Source organism: Rhinoderma darwinii, chromosome 4 (genome assembly GCF_050947455.1).
Source record: "Rhinoderma darwinii isolate aRhiDar2 chromosome 4, aRhiDar2.hap1, whole genome shotgun sequence".
NCBI classification, from domain to species: domain Eukaryota; kingdom Metazoa; phylum Chordata; class Amphibia; order Anura; family Rhinodermatidae; genus Rhinoderma; species Rhinoderma darwinii.
Window position 1 is genome coordinate 292,427,291 of NC_134690.1, and position 22,804 is coordinate 292,450,094.

General features: G+C 44.6%; 1 protein-coding gene across 1 annotated transcript in view; it reads left to right on the forward strand.

Moving 5' to 3' along the window:
* LOC142760540 (protein unc-93 homolog A-like) overlaps nt 1-11,501 on the forward strand; it is a 224,566-nt gene extending 213,065 nt beyond the window's left edge. Inside the window, exons 6-8 of the mRNA XM_075863733.1 lie at nt 895-1,030; nt 7,682-7,813; nt 11,233-11,501. Coding sequence (XP_075719848.1) covers nt 895-1,030; nt 7,682-7,813; nt 11,233-11,501 — 537 coding nt within the window. The remainder of the gene's footprint in view (nt 1-894; nt 1,031-7,681; nt 7,814-11,232) is intronic.
* Nucleotides 11,502-22,804: the final 11,303 nt, after the last annotated feature.

A 22,804-nucleotide genomic window follows, 5' to 3' on the forward strand; every position in this document is an offset into this window, starting at 1 on the left:
ATGATGCGAGGTGGGGCATCTGTGGATCGGATTTATTTTTCCAGCACATCCCACAGATGCTGTATCGAATTGTGATCTGTGGAATTTAGAGGCCAAGTGAATACCTTGAACTCTTTGCCAAGCTTCTTAAACTATTCCTAAACAATTTTTTAGTGTGGCAGGACACATTGTCAAGTGAGAGAGGCCACTGCCAGTAGGGAATACCATTATCATGAAGAGATGTACTTGGTCTGCAGCAATCTGACTTTGGCTGTCAAATAATATTTTATCAGATGTAACCAGGAAAGATCTCCTTAGGACCCATGCACACGGCCAGGCCCGTAATCACAGCCCGCGATTGCTGGCACGGTTGGCCACGGACAGCTGCCCGCAATTTTTGGGCCGTGCTTCCATACAAAGTATGGGAGCACGACCAGTAAAATACGAAAAATAGGACATGCTCCATAATTCCCGGCATGGTTCTACGGCACAGACACCCATCCGTACCGCTACGGAAAGGTGTACGCGGCCAATAGAAACAAATAAGTCTGTAAAAACGCGGATCATAGTACGGTCCTTAGTTTTACATTTGTGTGCATGGGGCCTTAGTCTTATGATATTTAGAGCGAGGTGGATATACAATAAAAATGGGCAGATTTTTTTTTTTTTGTCTGGCCGGAATCCATGGTTATTATAACGATGAACACAGGACCACAATGGGTTAATGTGTTTTTTGTATTTTTTTTTATTTTTACCTTCCTCCTCGTCTTCAGTACTCGTCTCCTTCTCAGGTGGGTGAATGGCTAATATAAATATGTAATGTTATTTTTATTTTTGAAATCATATAAATTGAGAATAAAAAATAAGTTTAAATAATACTTTATAATATTGATTGTTTACTGTACTTTTTTTTAGGCTTATGTTACTTGTACATTGGGTATACACTTTGTGGGCTATGTGATGATTTGCTTCGGGGCAACAAACTCAATCTCCTCAATGGTATTTGGAAAACTTTCTCAGTATACTGGACGGATCGCACTTTTTATGCTAGGTAGGAAATTTAACACAACAGTAAATTTTCTCAACGATGGCAATCATTTAAATTATTTTGTGAATTTTTAATAAAGTGTAATTAGATCTGCCCAATTGTTGAATATTTGTCACATTTGAATGCTTTTTAAACTCTTTAAGGCCCTGTTCACACAGAGTGTATTGCCGCAGTTTTTGCCGCGGAAACCGCTTCGGAAACTGCGGCAAAAAGTCTGAAATTGCCTCCCATTGGTTTCGATGGTAGGCGGAGCCGCTTTTTCCCGTGAACGGAAAAGAACGCTTGCGGGGAAAAAGAAGCGACATGCCCTTTCTTCAGAAGTTTCCATCTCTGACCTCCCATTGACATCAATGGGAGGCAGAGAAAGTGTTCTTGTCGCTGCGTTTTGGCCGTGGCAGAAAAAACGCAGTGAAAAACGCGCCAATAAGAATGCAGGCAGGTCCAAATCTGCCTCAAAATTTCTGAAGGAATTTTGAGGTATATTTTTTTGCCTGCAAAAAACTGTGTAAACAGGACGTTCGATTGGATTCACTCAGCTTTTTGCTTTGTTTTTCGTGGCATTTTTGTTTTCACTATTTTTTTTTCAGGTCAAATACGCTGCAGCAAGATGTTACTTTCAAGTCTATAGGAAAATGTTGAAAGTCTACATACACATAACATTTGGTTTGTGCCATTTTGGTTCAGTGGTATTTTTTTCTTCAAAAAGAAGCATGCTCTGGGTATGGCGTTTTGCTGGCCTTTTATAACTCATGTTTAAAATGTTTCAAAATAAAAGACGCCACCAAAAAAGTATGTAAAAATGCCATAAAAACACTTTACATTTAAAAAACGCTGGCATTTTTACATGCAATTTTTCATGCAGTTTAAAAAACACTAGATAAAATACTGTGCGAAGGACGCCCTACTACAGTAAACACATTTTAAGTTACTCTATTCATTTAGAATTAGGTTAACTAACACTTATGATCAGGCCTGTACTTAGTCATGCTGACCTAGGCACTAAGCCTGAATACGCCACCACCATACTGTGATTGGATAAAACCACCATACTGTTTGGGCATGGCCAGACGTGGCGTATTTCTGCAGACACTGTCCGAATCAATGTCGCACATACTCTGCGTTGCCTAAAATGTGAAGTAAATTGATGCAGATTAGCCGTCGCGTATTCAGGTGAAGAGTACTTTCTGCTGTCTTTTAAAACATTTCAACTCAGTCTGGCTATAGACCTCGAAAAACATAGGTCCAGCCAGAATGAAGAAATATCCTGTTCGTAAAACTAATCCGCAACGTAAAACACAACATCTGCGAATTTCATTGCGGAATTTTGAATCTCCATCTAAGTCAATGGAGAAATTCCGCAATAAGTCTGCAACAAGTCAGCTACACGTCCGCAACAGCCAGTGTATGCTGCGGACACCAAATTCCGCACTGCAGCCTATGGTCCTCAGCAGAGTTTTCTGCCACGTGTGCACGAACCTAACTAAAAAGGTGTGGAAACCAATGGAGAAAATGTCCGCTGCAGATTTCCGCAGCGGACTGGCCGCAGCAGAATTCCAGAGCAATTCCGCTACGTCTGGCCATGCCCTTACCGGATAAAACCACTATGCCGTGACTGAATAAAACCGCCACACCGTGACTAGTTGAAACCACTGTATTGTGAGTAGATAACACCACCGTCCCATTATTGAATAACTCCACCATGCCTTCACTGTACCACACCACAATACAGTGACCTAATAATACCTACATACTGTTGCGAAATAGAAAACACTACGAAACTATGGGAATACCAAAGTTACCACCATACTGAGACTGATTACAGTGATTATATAGTGATCAGACACCAATCAGGCTGTTTGCAGAGTATCACCACACTGCAGACTGGACAAATTAATAAAATACTGATCAAACGCAATCAAAGGCAGAATAAACAAATGTATCCAGTGAATCACAGGGGTCGTCTTTTCTGATTGGAGTAATTTGCTTTCCCTATCTTCTCTGTCTGGCCGAGACTGTCATGACAACTTTTTCCAGCTACAATTCGCCTTTGCAGAGTTTGCTGCACATACATTTTTTGGCTCCTGTCTTTCTAAGCACAACCCCACTCCCTTCATAAATGCCTCCTCCAGCTGCCCCCTTTAAGGCTGGGTTCACACGACCACATTAACGTCCGTAATGGACGGACGTATTTCGGCCGGAAGTCCCAGACCGAACTCAGTGCAGGGAGCCGGGCTCCTAGCATCATAGTTATGTACGATGCTAGGAGTCCCTGTCTCTCCGTGGAACTACTGTCCCGTACTGAAAACATGACTACAGTATGGGACAGTTGTCCTGCAGAGAGGCAGGGACTCCTAGCATCGTACATAACTATGATGCTAGGAGCCCGGCTCCCTGCACTGAGTTCGGTCCGGGACTTCCGGCCGAAATACGTCCGTCCATTACGGACGTTAATGTGGTCGTGTGAACCCAGCCTAATAGTGCCACCCTGCTTTTACCCCTAATAATGTGTCTGCTCTTATGCTTAATCTATGTTAACTAAGGATTATACTCATAACCGGCCTTAGACAAAAGGGTGCCCTGTGTAGGATTTTTCTTTTTGGCGACCCCCACATACTACGTACCTCAGTACAGTACATATAATATAATACTTATGTATACTGTACCCACATATATTATCAATATATGCTGTACTCAAATATAATATAGTTTTTTACTATACTGACATAGTATCGCTATAAACTGTACTCATATAATACCGCTATATAAATGTAATCACATAACACTGCTATATACTTTACTCACATATATCGCTAAATATCTAACGCACATATATCGCTTTCTACTGCACTGACATGAAATATTGCTATGTATTATACACACATATAATATCCCTATATACTGTACATACATATAATACTGCTATATGCTGTACAAATTAGTTTTGCCGCTATTTATAGAAAAGCACGGCATAAACACTGCAGTTTTTTAAGATCGCAGCAAAACCACAATGTGTAAATATACCCTGAAAGTATCATACATACACAGTATCATACATAAATAGGATCATACATACACAGTATCATACATACACAGTGTGTCACGATCTGTGGGTATGTGGGCCCACTAGGCCGCATCGCCGTAGCAGGGTAGCAGCTAGCCAAACAACGGTATACCAAGTCAATATAAAGTCCGAGCACAAGGGTACCTGTAATAGTCCAGACAGTAGCAACGACTTTGGCACAGAGGGGACCTGGGCGGCATGTGATGCAAAACGTGGCAGTTGACACCAGATGTGGTGTAAGTCAGCAGGCGTCGTAGACAGCACAACACGATTCCAACACTAGAGATGCCACAGGAACAAATAGAGCACGGGATACAGGATACAGGTAGCAGGGTACGGGAACACAGGGAACAGGATACGACTAAGTGAGCATTTGCAAGACTAAAAGAGGAATACAAACAATGCTCAGGCAAAGAGTGAAATGGCAGGGCTCCTTTTATAGTCCAGGGTGATGTGGGACTAATTAGTTAATTCTTAACATCTGCGCGCGCACCCTTTAAGGCTGGAAATGACCTCGCGCACGCACCCTAATGGTCACTGTAGAACAGGACAACCGCTTGTGCTGGTATCTCTGGGGAGGAAGATGTCGGCAGGACGAGAGGGGTCTACGGTCTGCGATGGTGGCCATTACAGTACACCCCCTTAATTTCTTAATGAGGGTGGCTCCCAGGACCTCTCCTCAGGACCAAACCCTCTGCAATCCACTAAATAGAACGTCCTTCCTACTACCCACTTGCACTCCAGGATCTCCTTTACTTCGAACACATTGGAGGAACCGCTTGGAGCAACCGCATGACTAGGAGTTTAACTGTAGCGGTTCAGCACCACAGGTTTCAGGAGGGACACATGAAAGGATTTGGGGATTTTGAGGGTAGGAGGCAGCCAAACTTATAGGAGACTGGGTTAATTTGTTGCAGGATCTCAAAAGGTCCGAGGAACCTAGGGGCAAATTTGTATAAAGGCACCTTCAGACAGATATTCCTAGAGGACAGCCAAACTTTGGGACCTCTTCTTCGTGTATCGGCCTTTCACTTCATGCGATCGACTGCCAGCAGAATAGAGGACCGAGTCTGTTGCCCGATTTGCAGGAAGTCCCCAAATGCAGAGTCAATGCAGAATTCAAACTCCTCTTGTATCTGTTGATTAGTTTTAAATATATCCTCCTGGAGCAACTGCTTTCCAACCTTCAAATCCTTCAAGAGAGAGGAACTCCGGAAGTGCCTTATTCCCCCATAAAGGTGTAAAAGTTGTGCAGACCCCTATATCTCTAATAGCTCGAACCTTATCCCATACTTTACGCATTAGTGTATATGTGGGCATATTCCTACCCACCAGCATAGAGTGTCCCACCTCCAAAACTGAGAGTAGAACAGATGGTCCAAACTGTACCTGTAGGATCGAGCCATTGGATCCTTTTGGTATAGTTTCCCCCCACCCCTTAAAGTGCTGACATTGGGAGGCAAGAAAATATATCCAAGGGTTGGGTAGGGCCAAACCACCATCATGATTTGCACGTTGTAGTATTTCTAATTTAAGTCTTGGACGACCCTTCCGCCATATTAGGTCCCTAAAAAGTGTGTTAATATAATAAAAGTCACGTAATGGAATCCATACGGGGGAGTTATGTAAAATATACAATAATTGTGGCATTAGTGTCACCTTAATAAGGTTGTCCTTTATCCCCAATAATATTCATATTATCCATGGAACCCCTTGCCGAACACATTGAACTCCACAAGGAAATTCAGGGCATGAAGATTCATGACAGATCACATACTATCTCTTTGTATGCTGATGACATTATCTTATCTTTGACGAACCCAGAATCTTCATTGACCTCGGCTATCAACATTATTACTAATTTTGGCAAACTCTCATACTACAAATTAAACACGCAAAAATCCCAAATGCTTCCACTCCACTTAGACCCTCCCACATCACACTTCCTAAAGACAAAATGTCCCTTTGACTGGCAAACGAAAGGCATCCAATATTTAGGGATTACCCTAACTTCCTCATATCGTGAACTATATAAGGCCAATTATGAACCTCTTTTAAAGACCATTTAATCTGAAACTGAAAGGCTACTTAAATTCGAAACATCATGGATAGGCAGAATATCAGCCTACAAAATGCTTTTATTGCCGAAACTCCTATATCTTTTTAGAACCTTACCAATCACCCTTCCCAAAAGATTCTTTCGAATAGCACAAAAAACTATTTCCCAATTTATATGGTCAGGTCGTAAGCCTAGAATTTCTCTACGTATACTTACCCGAAATAAGAGGATGGGTGGGTTAGGTATTCCTGATATTTATAGTTATTATATAGCTACACAGGTAGCACGAATATCTTGTTGGTGGAACATGATGTGGATCAACATTGGTTACAAATAGAAAACTCACCTTTATATCCTCTGTCTCCATTGACGAAGGCAACATTGGAATGCTGGTCATGTATCCAACACGACACACCAGACCGTGCTCCTTTACCCAAAAGATACACACCCATGGAATTTTTTATGCTAATAATAATAATTCCTAACCTTACTTTGACATCTTGGATTGCAAATGCTATCACATGTTTCCCTATTGTTTGAGAACAATCAATTAGTACATTTTGACTATCTCACGTCCAAATATTTTATACCTAAGGCTACATTCACACGACAGTGAAAAACGTCCATGTGACGGTGGTGATTTTTGAACGGCCGTTTTCAGGACAATGGTGTTCTATGGAAGTAATCGATTGCAAGTGTATCCTGAGTATCAGAGACATGCAGGACCCCCTTTCACTGAACCCGTCAATCCCGCGGACCTGACGGAATCAGGTCCTAGTGCATCATACTGCTTCTCTGTACACAGAATACAAAACAGCTGTTTCTCAAAAAGTAAAAATAATTTTTAATAAAAAGTATTTTGAAAGTTGCACCAATCACACTGATAGAGATCTTTATTAAAAAATATATACTAGTGTATATATTTCAAAGGTGTACATAGTCTTTAAGGCCAAATTCACACACAACGTTTAGGGTTATTTTTTATAGCCGCAGCCAGATGTTTGCGGACATTTGGAACATTTGAATATTTGGAGCATAAAGGAACATTTGAATATCCATACACACATTGCATTTTAGTCTGTGCCGTTTTTTGGCCAGTTGTGTTTTTTCATTATGTTTTTTCCCCACAGACTTCAATAGGTTATTTAGAGCACCCTAAAAATCGCAGAAAAAACTAGGAGAAAAATACATGATTCAGAAAAAGGCCACTTTAAACGCCATAAAAAAACACTTGCAAGTTTTGGAAACTGCAGTCATTTGTTTGGGTGCGGTTTTAAATGCCTTGAAAATACCTTATCTGAACCTGGTCTAATAGTTCCGAAAATTAATTAAGTATTGTCTTTTATATGTGAATTAAAAGTGAAATATCCAAAATTTATTTTTGTGGTTAAAAGAAAAAATAAAAGAGTTGCAGCTTATTTATCAAACATTTCCAGATATTGCTGCATGCATTCTCTTAATAATTCTAAGAATATGATGTATTTTCAGTTACAAAAGAATGTATTTTTCACTTGCTTTATTTGTCTTTTTCCAGCTGCAGCCATAAGTGTTTCTTGTATTATTGCCCTGCTACTCTGGAATCCAAATCCTAACCAGTTTGCAGTATTTTTTATTTTTCCTGCTTTGTGGAGTATTTCTGATGCCATCTGTCAGACTCTTTTAAATGGTCAGTACATTAAATATTGTTCTAACAATTTAAAAAGCATTGGTATTTTTTTTAATCTAAATAGTTTCAGGTAAATAATCTTTGATTCAAACCTAGGACCCCAAATGCGTTAGTGCTGTACAACCGGGTTTTGAGGGTCTATTTTAGTGACATCAAAATTATAGGTACCAATGACAATTATATTCCAGTAGGGGCAGAGTAAATTATTTTTAGTTTGCTCTCCTTCTAATGGCAGTTGGCAAAAGATATCCCTACAGTGGGACCTGATATTCTCCCCTTCTTTTTTTATTTTAATTCCTCAGCTCCCTTGTCAGGTAAGTTTGGTTCATCATTACTTTGTTCCAAGTTGTTTAGTACACTGGTGGTTATGTCCAATGGTGTCCAAATATTGGCAGTTCAAAGGGTAAGTCCCTGTTAAGAATAATTGAATAGCCATGTCTGTAATGGCCGCCGCACCACGCCGCTGTGTACATACTTTTTCACATCATCCACTGGATTCTTGTCGACGCCGCTTTTCTTCTCTGGTCGCAGCCTCTCTTGCTGCCACTGTTCTCCTGCATCTCATGCACTCCTTAGTGCGCATGCGTGCTGACCCTTTCTCCCTTAAAGGGCCAGTGCATGCCAAATTCTTTCCCAGGGTATTAAAGGGTCCTCCCCCTGTCCATCACTGCAATTAGGTTCTCCCTAGCTTGCTGAAAATACCCTACCTTATCATTGGTTGGATTTCCTTTTGTTTTGGCCCTGCTTGCACTTTTGACTATCCTTGCCTGCTGCCTGCCCTAACAACTTGCTTGTGACCCCTGAAAACCTCTGCCACTTGCCCTGACCCTTGGCTATACCAAACGAGAGTGCTCGTCTGCCGACTGCCGTGACCTATGTTATACCTGAACTGTCATTCTTTCTTCTGATTCTGTACCACGCCTGTTAACGACAGCCATTGCCAAAGGAGAATACTCTGGGGCTAGCGACCTGGTATTCGCCAGCAGTGAATAGGGATTAAAGGGTGATAACCTGGGGTCCCCTTAGACTTCACTCCCCAGTTTAGCCCCATGTCAAATCCCTTGTTGACACAGTGGGTTCACACCATCCTTTGTAGACCATGTGACAGTCTCATATGAGTCCCATAAAACTGCCCATTGTGAACAGAGATTTATTGCCTAATGACTTAAAAAGGATCTGTCATCTCTCCTGACATGTCTGTTTTAGTAAATAATTGTATCCCTTAAGACATAACAATTCTGAAGTTTTTTTTCTTAGAACTCTGTGTTGTGCCATTTCTCTGATATTCTTCCTAGAAATGTATGAATAACTTGACAACCGAATGTTATCATATCCCTTGTTAAAGTAGCGTATCCTGCAGAGTTTTACGCTCTACGCTTCTCCCACTTCGTCAAAGTTAAATATATCACTTGTTTTATTACAGAATGTTGAAGCCCTATATGTTCTGAGAAAAACAAGACCAAATTAATATAGGTTGGCAGAGGAATAGAACAACAATTTGCTATTAAGTTGGCACATTGCTAAAACTTGAAATTACGCCTTGTTAAGGGGGATAAAGCTTCTGGTCAGAAAGTGACTAAAGTGTACCTGTCATTTCAAGTGACTTTTGAGAATAAGCTCTCATACAGTATGTATGTACATGAGGAATAACACTGTTTTTGCCCATTATAGGACTTGTTATGTGCAATAGTCACAGTGCAAAAAGGGGTGATCCTGTCTTAGGCTTCGTTCACATCTGTGTTGGGGTCCTGTTCTGACGTCGGAGGTTTCCATCTGAACGGGACCCTGAACAGACACAGTCAACTATGCTATTGCTTCCGGCAAAATCATGGGTCCGGTGCACAACAGACACAATCGGAAACCATGGGCACCGGATCCGTCACCAATGAAATCAATGGTGATGGAAACGAAAACCTCTGGATTCCGTTCGTGTTAGTTTGTGTCTGTTCAGGGTCCCGTTCTGACAGAAAACTCAGATGAAACGTCAGAACAGGACCCCAACTCAGATGTGAACAAAGCCTTATCTACCTCCAGCTTTATAATAGAGGTGTTACCTATCATTGTAAAGCTGGATTTATACACAACTTTTGCTCACGCTTTTGCAATGGTGTTTCTTTTTATTTTATTTTTTTGCTGTGGCCTGATGTTACATTAACCCTTTCCCTGCTGAGGATGTATCCAATACATCCTTGCAGGATGGCACTTCAGTAGCCAAAGACATATCTAATTCTTACTTGGTACTAACGGCTCGCACTAAGGCTATGCCGCAGCCAGAGCCACAATCTAAGATTCTTGGCTTTCAAACAATCTGTAGCTGCAATGTAGCCTGAGTTAGAGCAGGATGAAGTGGGAGCTGGATATATTTTTAGCTCTCACTTCTGCCCTGGGGAGAAAAAGAGGGGGTGCAGAGGGGGACATGATGGCAACATCCAGGGATAGGAGGAAAAGCTATCATCCTCTCCTGTCCCTGTATGACTGTAGATGACTCCAGGGGGAGGGGTAACATGAACTTTTATTCATATTATCAGGCCACCTTTTCATTCAGAGAACATACTTGCTCTCTCATTGTTACATATGGGAGTATTTTTTTTTTTATTAGAAAATGAGTGAGAAGATGAGCACACTAGCTCATCTAATCCCCCTCTGCATCTAAATAATTTATTGACCCCCCCCCCCCCGACCAAGACATTTACCAGCGTCCGAATCTCGGCATCAAATAATTGACACCAAGCATTCACTTTTTAAGGTGTGTAATCCCTGTATTTTATAGGTTGTTAAGCTTTTTTTTTTTTTTTTTTTTAAACTTTCCAACCTAAAACCAGATTTTTGGTCTGTTCAATTCTTGTGATTTAATAAATAAGCATGGTATGTATGCACATAATTAACTTTTATTTTTAGGAAGTGTGGTGCATCTAATTTTCTGCTTGGGTCTCACTTTTTTTAGCCACAAATATACATTTTTATGCATTTTATATGAAAATTGCACTTTGACTCAAAGTTTTATGACAGTGCTTGTGTGTATAAGGTGTTGAGTCGCATTTTGACAATGTGCCACCAGGTATCTACTCTAAAAAACAAGATATAGGTATGGCGGTTTAGTATGATTTTTTATTTTTGTAATTTCAACATTATTTGTCAATAGTGTGAACATTGGACTGGCTACCAGAGGTGCAAAATGTCCAAAAACCCCTGGCAGCGAAAAGGTTAAAGTCTATAGTACAATATGAGAAAGACTGCATACACAGTATGTTGGTTTGTGACATTTATTAGCATTTTTATGGTCAGTTGCATTTTTTTCAAAAATCAACATGCTCTTTTTATGATGTCTTTTTCCCATCATCTTTTCTATAGTGTAAAGTTACTTTCTATTCCATGTATGAACTTGAAATAATTGTGTTTTTGTATTTCTTTTCTTGCAGCTTTTTATGGAGTTTTATTTGATGATCACAAAGAAGCCGCTTTTGCAAATTATCGTCTGTGGGAATCTCTTGGCTTTGTCATTGCATTTGCATACAGCAACCTTTTATGTGTCTGTGTAAAGCTTTATGTAGTACTTTCAATGTTATTGATTGGGATGATTCTTTATCTTGTGGTTGAGTATTTAGAATACATGAAAAATAATGGTCAAGACACAAATGCAGTAATTATGACAGAAAGCACAAATGTTCAGAATATGACAAATGGGTAATAAGGTTGACACTATGTCATTGTTATATAAAATTCTAACGGCTACAAAATGCTGCTACTACAGACGTTCAAAGAAATAAAAATCTGTTTTATCATATTTTTTTTTCAATTTCACACACAAGCAATCAGTGAAACTCACGAATGCAACAAGAATCAGATTTCCATCATGGCAGCGATCCCTGCAGCAATGAATATTGTAAAGATTGTGCTGCTTGTAAACATTTATTTTTATAGATCAATACTAAACAAATATTATCATCTTTATTATAATTTATTGCTCCTCTTTTCCTGCATTCACTGAGGACAATTACAGTTTAGATAATTATAAAGATAATTAATTGGTCAATGTAAAGGGGCCTTTACTATTAACTTTGATTTAGCCCTTCCAGTGCCACAAAGATTCTTACACTTTTACATACACAAATTAATAAATCATATTTTACTTCGATGCCCATATATTTTATGTAAGTAGACACCTTAGGTGCCTTTTTATTCAATTTTGCATCAAAGTTTAATGCTGTGTAAAAAATACATAAAAAGTCATGCTTGTGGCAAAAAGTCTGACCCAATTGCTCATCTTCTAATCCCTGTATTAGGGAAAAAAAATTACATTTCCTCTCAGTTTGGTAAGAGGGGTGATAATAAGAAATGTCCATGTATAACCCACTGGTGACACTGGAAGGCTGTACAGGAAAGATCCTATTAACATCACGTTTTTCTCTCAATATTTAGTGTATTTGCCTTAACAAACTCCCAATATATACATTAAAGAGTGGCTGTGATGGATACCTAAGGCTGGATTCACACCAGCACATTACGTCCGTAATGGACGGAAGGTATTTCGGCCGCAAGTCCCGGACCGAACACACTGCAGGAAGCCGGGCTCCTAGCATCATAGTCAGTGGCATAGCTATAGGGGTTGCAGCGGTCACAGTTGCGACCGGGCCCCTAAGCCTGGGGGGCCCACGGGCCCCCGTTGCCACACAGCATGCTTCCTAAATAAATCTTCTGTGCCGTGAAGCCGGCACTTCCTGGTTACGGTCACATGGTACACTTAGTGTACCATGTGACCGTGTTGTCACGTGACACGTCTTCCAGACAGTGCAGTGGAAGAGTCGGTGCGGAGGACTCCAGGTAAGCTGCAGTCTGTAATGTGTTGTGTTGTAATGTAATGTATTGTGTTGTGATGCCTTGTAATGTATTGTGTTGTATTGTGCTGTTTGCGGTGGAGAGGGGGGGCCGTTAAATCATAGCCCCCCCTCCTCTCTCCCCTGCAAACTGCACAATACAACACAATACAGTATAGTAACACATGACTATGAGAGCGGGGCTGCAGCTGTGTAATACAGTCACTGCCCCGCTCCTGAGTCCTGACATGTGCGCGCCTTCAGGATGATGCGATGCGGTGCACTAATGATCTGCGGCACTGAAGACAGAACATGGCGGGCGCACTACAAAACACCCCCATGTTCTGTCTTCAGTGCCTGAACCGCCGCTCATTACTGCAGCGCCTGCCGCATCACCTCATGCTGACCGCGCGTGCACTTCCTGTCAGGAGCGGGACAATTGTTGTATTACACAGCCACAGCCCCGCTCTATAACAGCGGAGATCAGGGAAACCTCCCATCTCCGCCGCTATTCTCCTGAATGCTGCGATCTAAGCTGACTGCAGCATTCAGGGGAAAATGAGAAGGGGGGATGCCCCTAGATCGCATCACAGGAATCCCTGTGACGCGATTGAGGGACATACCATATATGGGCAGACAGTATGGAAGTCCAAATTTTGGTATCGTGACATCCCTACACTGTGGGTCGCATCCCCCTGGGGGTTCGTGTGAAGACCTCCGGGGGGTCGCGAGTCACTCACCGAGGTCCCAGTTCCATTCAATCCTGGAGCAAGGAGCTGACGTCTCCTTGTTCCAGCATTCACTGTGCCCTGAGCGGCTCGACGCAGGCAGGCGGGATGTAGCGACATCATCGCGCCTGTCTGCGCCGAGTTACTGATATCACACACCGGAGGAGGCAAAGGATCCTCCACCCAACGTGGGAACGGGGATAGGTAAGTAATTATGCTATTTTTGTATTATGCACATATGGGGGCATTATACTGTATGGGGGCTGATATTGCGGGAGGGGGGGCATTATACTACATGGTTGCTGATATGGCATGGGGGCTGATAAGATGGGGGGCATTATACTGCATGGGGGCTGATATGGGGGAATTATACTGTATGGGGGGCTGATATGGGGAGCATTATACGGTATGGTGCTGTTATGGGGGGGCATTATACGTTATGGGGCATTATACTGTGTGGGGGCAGCTATGGGAACATTATACTGTGTGGGGGCATTATACTATGGGGGCTGTTGGGCAAGGCGTCTGGGCATAGGCACGCGCAGGGGACTGATGATGATGGTGGTAGGGGGGCCAAAGCTGAATTCTTGCACCCGGGCCCATGAGCCTTTAGCTACGCCCCTGATCATAGTTATGTACGATGCTAGGAGTCCCTGCCTCTCCATGGAACTGAAAACATGATTACAGTACGGGACAGTAGTTCCACGGAGAGGCAGGGACTCCTAGCATCGTACGTAACTATGATGCTAGGAGCCCGGCTCCCTGCAGTGTGTTCGGTCTGGGACTTGCGGCCGAAATACGTTCCGTCCATTACGGACGTAATGTGCTCGTGTGAATCCAGCCTAACAGTGGCATCCATTGTTCATAGACTATTAGGGCGGATTTACACGAGTGTGTGCGTTTTGCGCACGCAAAAGATGCTGCATTTTGCGTGCGCAAAAGGTACTTAACAACTCCGTGTGTCATCACATAGGATGTGCGGCTGTTTGATTTTCGCGCAGCCGCCATCATTATGACACTCCGTTTGGATGTTTGTAAACAGAAAAGCACGTGGTGCTTTTCTGTTTGCAAACATACTTTTGACTGCTGTTGCGCGAATCACGCCTGTCCCGCGGCAGTCCATGTGACCGCTGCAGCCAGTGATTGGCCTGTGATTGGCTGCAGCTGTCACGTGGGCTGTAATGTCATCCCAGGAGGTCGGACTGGAGGAAGAAGCAGGGAGTTCTGGGTAAGTATGAATGTCCAAAAAACAATGTGTTTCTCAGCCACGTAACAACCACACAGTTCCTCTGCTACAATGATGGGAAAAAGCTCAAGTAGTGTCAAGTTCTTAGTCAGCCCCAAAGCCTGCCAATGTTGAGGCAAGGGAGACCTGCACCACCAATTACTGAATGTTGCACCAAAACCATCCCTGCCAGCTGTGTCTGTAAACAAATTCAAATCCACGCTGCTAACATCCATATCCTGCCATACTGCACGACCATTAATCCCTGCAGCAATGAATATTGTAAAGATTGTGCTGCTTGTAAACATTTATTTTTATAGATCAATACTAAACAAATATTATCATCTTTATTATAATTTATTGCTCCTCTTTTCCTGCATTCACTGAGGACAATTACAGTTTAGATAATTATAAAGATAATTAATTGGTCAATGTAAAGGGGCCTTTACTATTAACTTTGATTTAGCCCTTCCAGTGCCACAAAGATTCTTACACTTTTACATACACAAATTAATAAATCATATTTTACTTCGATGCCCATATATTTTATGTAAGTAGACACCTTAGGTGCCTTTTTATTCAATTTTGCATCAAAGTTTAATGCTGTGTAAAAAATACATAAAAAGTCATGCTTGTGGCAAAAAGTCTGACCCAATTGCTCATCTTCTAATCCCTGTATTAGGGAAAAAAAATTACATTTCCTCTCAGTTTGGTAAGAGGGGTGATAATAAGAAATGTCCATGTATAACCCACTGGTGACACTGGAAGGCTGTACAGGAAAGATCCTATTAACATCACGTTTTTCTCTCAATATTTAGTGTATTTGCCTTAACAAACTCCCAATATATACATTAAAGAGTGGCTGTGATGGATACCTAAGGCTGGATTCACACCAGCACATTACGTCCGTAATGGACGGAAGGTATTTCGGCCGCAAGTCCCGGACCGAACACACTGCAGGAAGCCGGGCTCCTAGCATCATAGTCAGTGGCATAGCTATAGGGGTTGCAGCGGTCACAGTTGCGACCGGGCCCCTAAGCCTGGGGGGCCCACGGGCCCCCGTTGCCACACAGCATGCTTCCTAAATAAATCTTCTGTGCCGTGAAGCCGGCACTTCCTGGTTACGGTCACATGGTACACTTAGTGTACCATGTGACCGTGTTGTCACGTGACACGTCTTCCAGACAGTGCAGTGGAAGAGTCGGTGCGGAGGACTCCAGGTAAGCTGCAGTCTGTAATGTGTTGTGTTGTAATGTAATGTATTGTGTTGTGATGCCTTGTAATGTATTGTGTTGTATTGTGCTGTTTGCGGTGGAGAGGGGGGGCCGTTAAATCATAGCCCCCCCTCCTCTCTCCCCTGCAAACTGCACAATACAACACAATACAGTATAGTAACACATGACTATGAGAGCGGGGCTGCAGCTGTGTAATACAGTCACTGCCCCGCTCCTGAGTCCTGACATGTGCGCGCCTTCAGGATGATGCGATGCGGTGCACTAATGATCTGCGGCACTGAAGACAGAACATGGCGGGCGCACTACAAAACACCCCCATGTTCTGTCTTCAGTGCCTGAACCGCCGCTCATTACTGCAGCGCCTGCCGCATCACCTCATGCTGACCGCGCGTGCACTTCCTGTCAGGAGCGGGACAATTGTTGTATTACACAGCCACAGCCCCGCTCTATAACAGCGGAGATCAGGGAAACCTCCCATCTCCGCCGCTATTCTCCTGAATGCTGCGATCTAAGCTGACTGCAGCATTCAGGGGAAAATGAGAAGGGGGGATGCCCCTAGATCGCATCACAGGAATCCCTGTGACGCGATTGAGGGACATACCATATATGGGCAGACAGTATGGAAGTCCAAATTTTGGTATCGTGACATCCCTACACTGTGGGTCGCATCCCCCTGGGGGTTCGTGTGAAGACCTCCGGGGGGTCGCGAGTCACTCACCGAGGTCCCAGTTCCATTCAATCCTGGAGCAAGGAGCTGACGTCTCCTTGTTCCAGCATTCACTGTGCCCTGAGCGGCTCGACGCAGGCAGGCGGGATGTAGCGACATCATCGCGCCTGTCTGCGCCGAGTTACTGATATCACACACCGGAGGAGGCAAAGGATCCTCCACCCAACGTGGGAACGGGGATAGGTAAGTAATTATGCTATTTTTGTATTATGCACATATGGGGGCATTATACTGTATGGGGGCTGATATTGCGGGAGGGGGGGCATTATACTACATGGTTGCTGATATGGCATGGGGGCTGATAAGATGGGGGGCATTATACTGCATGGGGGCTGATATGGGGGAATTATACTGTATGGGGGGCTGATATGGGGAGCATTATACGGTATGGTGCTGTTATGGGGGGGCATTATACGTTATGGGGCATTATACTGTGTGGGGGCAGCTATGGGAACATTATACTGTGTGGGGGCATTATACTATGGGGGCTGTTGGGCAAGGCGTCTGGGCATAGGCACGCGCAGGGGACTGATGATGATGGTGGTAGGGGGGCCAAAGCTGAATTCTTGCACCCGGGCCCATGAGCCTTTAGCTACGCCCCTGATCATAGTTATGTACGATGCTAGGAGTCCCTGCCTCTCCATGGAACTGAAAACATGATTACAGTACGGGACAGTAGTTCCACGGAGAGGCAGGGACTCCTAGCATCGTACGTAACTATGATGCTAGGAGCCCGGCTCCCTGCAGTGTGTTCGGTCTGGGACTTGCGGCCGAAATACGTTCCGTCCATTACGGACGTAATGTGCTCGTGTGAATCCAGCCTAACAGTGGCATCCATTGTTCATAGACTATTAGGGCGGATTTACACGAGTGTGTGCGTTTTGCGCACGCAAAAGATGCTGCATTTTGCGTGCGCAAAAGGTACTTAACAACTCCGTGTGTCATCACATAGGATGTGCGGCTGTTTGATTTTCGCGCAGCCGCCATCATTATGACACTCCGTTTGGATGTTTGTAAACAGAAAAGCACGTGGTGCTTTTCTGTTTGCAAACATACTTTTGACTGCTGTTGCGCGAATCACGCCTGTCCCACGGTAGTACTTCCGTGTGGTGCGCGTGATTTTCACGCACCCATTGACTTCAATGCGTGCGTGATGCGCGAAAAACGCCGAAATATAAGACCTGTCGTGAGTTTTACGCAGAGGACTAACGCTGCGCAAAAATCACTGACAGTCATCACTGCCCCATAGACTAATATAGGTCCGTACGACACGCGTGAAAATGTAAATAAGCCCTTAGGGTATGTTCACACGCTTTATAAAAAACGTCTGAAAAAACGGAGCGGTTTTTTTACGGCCTTTTTTGGAGCCGTTTTTCTAAAGAGTCAATGAAAAACAGCTCCAAAAACGTCTCAAGAAAGGGCATGCACTTCTTATTCGCAAGCGTTTTTTAACGCTGCTCTTTTTCAAAACGGCCGCGTAAAAAACCTCCCCGTCGGAACAGAACGCTATTTTTCCCATTGAAATCAATGGGCAGATGTTTGGAGGCGCTCTGCTTCCGATACTTCCACCGTTTGGAGGCCGTTTACAGCCCGAAAAACATCCGAAAATAAGCTGTGTGAACATACACCTATGGCATCCAGCTAATGTATATCAGAAACTTTTCATGAACAAATCACAGAAAAAAGGGATCAAATCAACTGAAAAATCCCAAAAAGAAGCCTTACTGATACATGGGCAGGTTAAAAAATAATTCTCAGCACCATGAAAACAAGCCGCAATGCTATATGGGAGGGATATCACAGGTGTAAAATACTGATAAGCATCCACTCACACACCTATTATTGATGAGGGGAGTGACTGTTTAGGCCTCATGCACATGACCGTATTTTTGTCCACCCGTAAATACTGGCGTAAATATGGGTCCTTGGTCACACGTATTCGACCCGTATTGCACCAGTATTTACGGACCTGTGCCCGTAAATATGGGTCCGGTGTCACTCGTATTCCACCCGTATTTACAGGCATGTTTTTGGTTGCAAAATTGCACTGCACTAATCGGCAGCCCTTCTCTCTATCAGTGCAGGATAGAGAGAAGGGACAGCCCTTTCCGTAATAAAAGTAAAATAAATTCATACTTACCCGGCCGTTGTCTTGGTGACACGTCCCTCTCTTGACATCCAGTCCGACCTCCCTGGATGACGCGGCAGTCCATGTGACCGCTGCAGCCAGTGATTGGCCTGTGATTGGCTGCAGCTGTCACGTGGGCTGTAATGTCATCCCAGGAGGTCGGACTGGAGGAAGAAGCAGGGAGTTCTGGGTAAGTATGAATGTCCAAAAAACAATGTGTTTCTCAGCCACGTAACAACCACACAGTTCCTCTGCTACAATGATGGGAAAAAGCTCAAGTAGTGTCAAGTTCTTAGTCAGCCCCAAAGCCTGCCAATGTTGAGGCAAGGGAGACCTGCACCACCAATTACTGAATGTTGCACCAAAACCATCCCTGCCAGCTGTGTCTGTAAACAAATTCAAATCCACGCTGCTAACATCCATATCCTGCCATACTGCACGACCATTAACCCCTATCCGCACGAGTCAGTAACTAAACGTCGTAGCGGGAGGTTACGTCCCGCACGAGGACAAATAGTTACTGAGTCGTTCCTGGTGCACACTGTCGGCAACAGTGTGCGTCGGGAACCAGGAGGTCAGCTGTCTCGGATAGCTGTTAGGCAATTAACCCCTTAAATGCGGCGATCGGTTGCTATCGCCACATTTTAGGGGTTTCCAGTACATTGGCAGACCCCAGTCTGAAATCGTAGGAATTGCTGATGCTTAGCATGCCAAACAGAGGCCAAACAATTGCCTCCTTGTCTGCCATGGACGAAAGCCTATCAGGACCAGCCTCCAGCTAGTCCTGATAGGTTTCCAAACAGAGTGACAGGAAGTCACTGTGTCGTTCCCGATGCACAATATCGGCGACAGTGTGCATCTAGAACCGGGAGGTCAGCTGTCCCTGACACTCCAGTTTTTGCCAATCAGCGGCTCATCGCCACTGATTAAGGCAATTAACCCCTTAAATGCGGCGATCGTTCGCCAACTTCTACAGGCCGTTTATCTCAAACTTCTCATCACTGACGGCCCCCATCTCTGCCCTTACCAAGAAGGGTGTGAACGCCAAGGTGTGGACTCCAGAGGCAGAATCTGCATTTAATAGCCTCAAGAAAGCTTTCACTTCAGCCTCGATCCTCCATCATCCTGACGTGTCTCGGCAGTTCTCATTGGAGGTGGACGCTTCTTCTGTGGGTGCAGGTGCACTTCTGTTCCAGAGAATTCCAAAGGAAAGGCACTAGTATGTGGGTATTACTCGAGACTTTTTTCTTCTGCAGAGCGCAACTACTCTATTGGGGATCGGGAGATACTGGCCATCAAATTGGCTCTGGAGGAGTGGAGACATCTGCTAGAGGGCGCAGCTCACCCCATCTTGATCTACACTGACCACAAGAACCTCACCTATCTCCAGTCGGCTCAACGACTAAACCCCCGTCAATCCAGGTGGTCGCTGTTCTTCACCCGTTTCCAATTTGTGCTCCACTACCGTCCCGCTGACGAGAATATGAGGTCCGATGCCCTGTCCAGATTATTTGTGACAGATGACACTGTGGAGTCCCTTCAAAGTATCATAGACCCGTCCTTCATTGTCAATCCTTTGCAGGTTAGAGACATCCCTCCAGGGAGGACTTTTGTTCGGTTGTCAGTCAGGAGAGGAATTCTGGGGACACAGCTCTAAATTGGCTGGGCCCGCTGGTGTTCGTAAAACCCGAGATCTAATTACTCATCATTTCTGGTGGCCCACGCTACCCAAAGATGTTGTGGACTTTGTCTCTTCCTGCACGGTGTGTGCTTCTAACAAGGTTGCTCACTCCACACTTGCTGTCCTGCTCCAGCCGCTTCCTGCGCCCAATGCTCCCTGTCAGCATATAGCAATTGACTTTGTCACGGACCTGCCTCCCTCTGCTGGATGCAGTACGGTCTGGGTGGCGGTTGACCGATTCTCGAAGATGGCTCATTTCATTCCGTTGACCGGCCTACCTTCTGCTACTCGACTGGCCAACCTCTTCATCCAACACATCTTCCGCCTGCACGGCTTACCTGTGCATATCGTGTCTGATCTGGGGTTTCAGTTGACCTCAAAAGTTCTGGAGATCCCTCTGTAAACTCCTTGATATAAGTTGGACTTTTCCTCAGCCTACCATCCCCAGTCCAATTGTCAAGTCGAGAGGATCAATCAGATCATGGAGAACTACCTACGACACTTAATCTCCAGGCAGCATGATGACTGGGTGCAGCTTCTTCCTTAGGCCGAGTTCTCTTATAACAGCCATACAAGTGAGTCCACAAGAACCACACCATTCTTCATCGTTTACGGCCAATACCCACGAATCCCTCTCCTGGTGTCAGTTATGTCGCAGGTGCCCGCAGCTGACTCTGAATTCAGGTACTTCCTACAGATCTGGCAGCAAACCCGATCCTCTATTCTGCTGGTGGTTGACCGCATGAAGCGAAAGGCAGACACAAGGAGAAGAGAGCTTCCCCAGTTTCTTCCGGGTACCAAGGTCTGGCTGTCCTCAAGAAATATCCGGCTGAAAATCGGACTTCTGGCGCCTGCATGTGAGGACGCAGGGAAGAGGAGCTCCCGTCCCCAGCCGGGTAAATCATTCGCAACAGCCGCTATACGCGGCGCAGACCTGCCACTGAAGTGTGGAGACACGACCCAGCACGGCGGTCGGCTGTCAGAGAGGAGGGAGTCGGAGGAGACACCGGAGAGTACCGCACTTACCGGAGCAGCGCAGCAGGCGGACGACTGGTGTGACACGACCTCGTGGGATCCTGGTTTGAATTGGGGAGATCGCAGGATGCAGATCGGAGGTGAGAAACACTACCTCGGGAGAGATCTGCAGAGGGAGAGAGTGTGGAGAGTGTGGAGCGCTGGATGGGAGACCGTTGAGACGGGAACGGTGAAGGAGAGCTTCACTTCCGGCCATTATTACAGGCAGACCACGAGGGCTGCGTTTTGCTTGCAGTGATCCTCTGCTATCTCGCTGCACTGCTAGGCTGACCCCCGATACACAGTGATACTGAATTGCATCATCGGTTATACTCCAGTCACAACAGAGCTGCATTCTAAGTTATACTGCTACCTCAGGTCTTATACTCCAGTCACATCTAAACCTGCAACTTCGCATTATAGCAGAAGGTGCAGACCAGAGAGGGAAGCTCTCTATGGAAAGATACCTGCTGCGCAGTGGGCAAAAAATGAATACTCTGAATAAAGAGGCTGAGATGGGGGAGGGGTCAGTGGAGTCCCCGTCCTCGCATGGGATGCAAATTCCTGATCCAATAGGGAGGGACACAGAGATTGACCTGGAGGAGAGAGATCTTTCTCAGGAGGGAGTTGCCCTGATCGATTACAGGAAACTGGCTATGGAAGTGGCTAAGCGCATAGCTCCGGATACACAAAGGACTCTAGAAACCACGATTCAAGCCTCCTTTAACAGACTTCAAAAGGAAGTCACTCAGCATGGCACCAGACTGGATGAGTTGCAACAGTGCATTACTCTGCTGGAGGATGAAAATATGACCATACATTCCACTATGCGGAAGTCATTAGTGGAAAATAAACGACTGGGAGATAAGGTGGAGGATATAGAGAACAGATCCCGCCGAAACAACCTCAGGATGGTGGGCCTAACCGAAAAATTAAAATTGTCTGATTTGCAAGCACTTTGCGAGAAGGACTGGCCTAAGGCCTTAGGGATTGGTTATTATTGCCGGGTGGAAAAAGGCCATAGTATAGGACCAGATCCTCAGTACAACAGGGATGACCTAACATATCGTCAGCATAGACCCAGACAAGTCATTATGAAACTACTGCATTTCAATGACAAGTTGTCACTACTACGAGCTTACTGCAAAAAAGCTCAGCCACTGGATATACAAGGCTTTAAACACCTACTCTTTGAAGATTATTCAGCTGAAGTAGCGAAACAGCGGAAAGCTTTTAGCAAGATCTGCTCCACACTTTATCAAAGACAACAACGCTTCCAATTGCAGTACGCGGCTACCTTAAGGGTTTTTGGCCGGGATGGTTGTACCAAGTCATTTTGCTCCCCGGAGGAAGCAGAAGAGGCTCTGAATTTGCATGATGCCAGAGTGGGAAACCAAAGTGGAGATCCAGTACCCATACATAGTCAGGAAGAAAACGGA